The sequence below is a fragment of the Etheostoma spectabile genome, unplaced genomic scaffold, assembly GCF_008692095.1.
Source record: "Etheostoma spectabile isolate EspeVRDwgs_2016 unplaced genomic scaffold, UIUC_Espe_1.0 scaffold333, whole genome shotgun sequence".
Taxonomy (NCBI): domain Eukaryota; kingdom Metazoa; phylum Chordata; class Actinopteri; order Perciformes; family Percidae; genus Etheostoma; species Etheostoma spectabile.
In genome coordinates, this window is record NW_022605586.1 from 250,991 (window position 1) to 255,243 (window position 4,253).

General features: G+C 39.3%; 1 protein-coding gene across 1 annotated transcript in view; it reads left to right on the top strand.

Annotated features, from left to right (window-relative positions):
* The window catches only part of nek5 (NIMA related kinase 5), a 202,024-nt gene that overhangs the window by 48,636 nt on the left and 149,135 nt on the right, over window positions 1–4,253 (top strand). Inside the window, exons 10-11 of the mRNA XM_032511198.1 lie at window positions 2,246–2,332; window positions 3,039–3,123. Of these exons, the coding sequence (XP_032367089.1) occupies window positions 2,246–2,332; window positions 3,039–3,123 (172 nt within the window). The remainder of the gene's footprint in view (window positions 1–2,245; window positions 2,333–3,038; window positions 3,124–4,253) is intronic.

The following is a 4,253-nucleotide window of genomic DNA, read 5'->3' on the forward strand; positions in this document are numbered from 1 at the left end:
AACATACATTCTTTTAATTTTAGTCTAAATAATTCCTAATTTCCGATTTTCTAACTCACACATTAGGTATAATCTCCTATAAATAAGGTTTATTGACCATAAATTCCAATATTAACTGTGAAACGGAAGTTAATAAATGAGTGTTTTGGAGTGTTTAAAACGTCAAAAAAAGCTGACAAAAATGTAAGAAAAAGTTAAAAACGTTGATAAAAAGCGTAAAAAAAAATGTGTATTTTCAATTCAACATCAACACGGGTTAAACAATTGGACTTTTGATTGAGACGTGCACATCAGTGTCAGTGACTCGAATTTCTGAACCTCGGTGACTCAAACTATTGGAACTCTAATGACTTATTTGCACCACTGAGGAGGAACCTTAAACTGGAACTCCCTTCATGCCTGCACTGAGTGCAGAACAGTGTGGGAGTACAAATGTGTCTGTTTCTCAAGATGCAGATGTGTGATTTTGTCCTTTTTTGGTTTAAGTTGTATTTATTAAACTTCAGAAACCATTAAGACGTTTTCACAATTTCCTAGACAGTGGGGGGGGGGAGGGTCACCAGATGCCTCTCAATACAATATCATCACGATACTTATGCCACGATACAATATTATTGCGATTTTAAACATATTGCAATATTCTGCGATATACTGCAATTTATAACCTTTTTTCAAACTTCTAATTTTTCCCAATTTCAAATGGCGTTACCAAAAGGAAACTTAGTCAACATCTGTTTTACCTATAAAGAAACATATCTCTGTTTGTTCATCTCACTTCAATGTTATTGCTGCAAAATGAGACAAACTGACCAACACATATATAATATATAATATATAATCAAAGATCCATACATTGTGCATCAATACAGTATTGCCACTGAAAATATTGCGACACAATGCTGTATCGATGTTTTCCCTCACCCCTACTAGACAGATAATTTTCTGAACGGTGTCCCTTTAATCACCTGCTAAGTTCTCCCAGTTCAAACTGCAAAACAAGTGTAAGTAAAGAGAAAAAAGTGAATGTCAGGATGTCAGGAAACTGTTAGAGCAGCTGTTCAGGATATCAGCCCAGCACATGAGGAAGCTGTACACACTCAGGCAGATATCACATACAGCAGTATGCAGACAGTTGTGAACACTGTACAGCACCGTCAATGATGTATCTGTAAACCCTTGTGTTGTCCTTCCTGGTTAAAACTAAATATGAACAATTTTTTGATGGTTTTTCGAAACCTTTTTGAAGCTTTTTTGACACTTTTTCTACACTTTTTTTGACACTTTTTTGACTATCTTTCAATGCTTTTTCAACGCTTTTTTACACCTTTTTGACGCTTTTTTAACACTTTTTTGATGCGTTTGAGATACTTTTATCACTTTTGGATGCTTTTTTTCAACATTTTCTTCATTTTTGTAACCCTACCATCAGTTTAATGTACACATCACTAACACTAATATATCACCACTAGTTTTACACTATTTTATTTTTTGAATTTATGGTCAAGAAACGTAATTTATTTGAAATTATATCATTTTTTTGTCCTTTGTCAATGTTTTTCTGATGTAGGAACTTTTAAAAACGGGTTTCATATTGTACAGAAAGTAGACAATACTGTTGGAAATCTACATTTTTTTCACTTGTTGATGTGTGTTTTTATTGGACTGTACCAATAATTAGTAATCGTAATTATAAAAGTGTCTTCTGAAATTGATGCTGCTCTTCAGTGTTCAACTTTACTTTGATTGTGTACACACACACACTAACACACACACACACACGCATGCACACACAAACACACACGGACACAAACACACATATATACACAAACACAAACACACCCGCACACAAACACACACGCATGCACACACAAACACACACAAACACACACACGCATGCACACACAAACACGCATGCACACATAAACACACACGCACACAAACACACACACACGGATGCACACACAAACACACACACACATGCACACTTGCACGCACATGGACGCACTCACGCCCACACACACACACATGCATGCACACACACACACCCACACACACACACAAACATGTAAACACACACACACACTCACACTCTCACACGCACACACACACGCACTCACACACACACTCACGCACACGCACTCACACACACACACACATGCTCGCACATACACACACACACTCACGCATGCACACACAAACATGCAAACACACTCACACACACACACACACACGCACTGTGTTTCAGGTTAACCCCCGAGACCGTCCCTCGGTCAGCTCCGTCCTCAGGCGTCCCTTCCTGGAGAAGCACATCAGCAAACACCTAGACCCACAGGTACAGATCAGTCTGATTGGTTGACTGATCAGTTCAACAGCTTCATTTCTTTTTTTATAATTGATAGAGACGGAGCACGTTAGTGAACATCAGTATAAAATACAAGATGTAAGCATTCCCGGAATTAGCAAGAATGATGATGTATCTTGGCAAGTATTTGATCAACTACATTACAGATTTTGAGTATTGGTTACTCCTTGGCCACTTTATTAGGTACACATATATTTAATGCTAGATCTGCCACAAATTCTACATTGAGGAAGATTATAATACTGCTTTTGTAAATGTGTATGGATGTTTATGTACGTGTGTGTGTCTGTATATGTGTGTGTATGTGCCCGTGTGTGTGTGCGTGCTTGTTTGTATGTGTGTGTGTGTGTGTGTGTGTGTGTGTGTGTGTGTGTCCGTCTGTGTGTGTGTCTATCCTTGTGTGTTTGTGCCTGTGTGTGTGTGTGTGTGTGTATGTGTCTGTCCGTGTGTTTGTGCCTGTGTGTGCGTGTGTGTGTTGTGTGTGTGTTTGTGCGTTTGTGTGTGCGTGTATGCGTGTGTGCGTGCTTGTTTGTATGTGGGTCTGTGTGTGTGTGTGGGTGTGTGTGTGTCTGTCTGTGTGCGTGTGTGTGTGTGTGTGTGTGTGTGCGTATGTATGCGTGTGTGCGTGCTTTTTTGCGGCGTGTGTGTGTATGTGTGTGTGTGTGTGTGCCTGTAGATGATGCAGGAGGAGTTCAGCCACACGGTGCTGCATCGAAACAGAGCATCATCTCAGGCGGCTAAAAGGAGAGCAGGAGCTGCAGGTAACAACGCACATACCACAGACCAGACAACAACAACAGTAGCAGCAGTGGGCTCATCAGATGAGTTTGTTGTGGGTTCTGGCGCCACCGAGTGGTCGCTCACTGCTGCTTGCTTGGCTCCAGCTGCCGGCCGTCAACACGTTCAGCGCTGGAAGAATTATTCAGATCTTTACTTCAGTAAAAGTACTAATACCACACTCTGTTACAGTAAAAGTCCTGCATTGAAGATGTAACTTCAGTTAAAGTGTGTAAGTATCATCAGGAAAATGTACTTAAAGTATTAAAATTAAAGAACTATCCTCCCATTGTAGAAAGAGTAAAGGATCCTAGTAAGTAAAGTAAATAGTAATTAAAGTAACTAGTGACTAAATCTGTCAGATGAATGTATAACTAAAGTAACTAGTACCTAAAGTAACTGGTAACTAAAGCTGTCATGAACGTAGTTGAGTAAAAAGTAGAATATTTCTCTCTAAAATGTAGCGGAGTAGAAGTAGAAAGTAACATGAAAAGAAAAGACTCGAGTAAAGTACAAGTACCTCAACATCTGGATTTAAGTACAGTAGTGGAGTAAATGGAGTAAATGTACTCAGTTACATTCCAGCGCTGGTCTCAACACATTTCATCTGATAATCTGAAGAGAAACACGACTCTCTTCTCCTCTCGTACCGCTCCATCTCCCCGGGAGACGAGCTGAATCCTGATTGGATAGTGACAGCGCCACATCATGGCTCGCTTTATTTTTTGGTAACATCACAACACAAAGTCTTGAATCATTGAGGGGGTGTCTGGTATTTTAATAGAACTGCAACTTACTTTATTATTTTCATCTTTGATTAATGTCTGGATCATTTTCCGGATGAATGGATTAGTTGTTTGGTCTTTAAAATGTCAGAAAATTAAGAAAAATGTGGATCAGTATTTCCCAAGTTTTTGCTGGACAGAAAGGGAAGGAAAAACTGTCTCTGTAAAGTAACTAAAGCTGTCAGACAAATGTAGTGGTGCAAAAAATGCAATATCTGCCTCTGAGATGTAGGGGAGGAATAGTAGATCGAAGCAGAACTTGGAAATACTCAAGGAAAGTACAAGTAGCTTGAATTAGTTCTTAACCCTCATGTTGTCCTCGGGTCAAA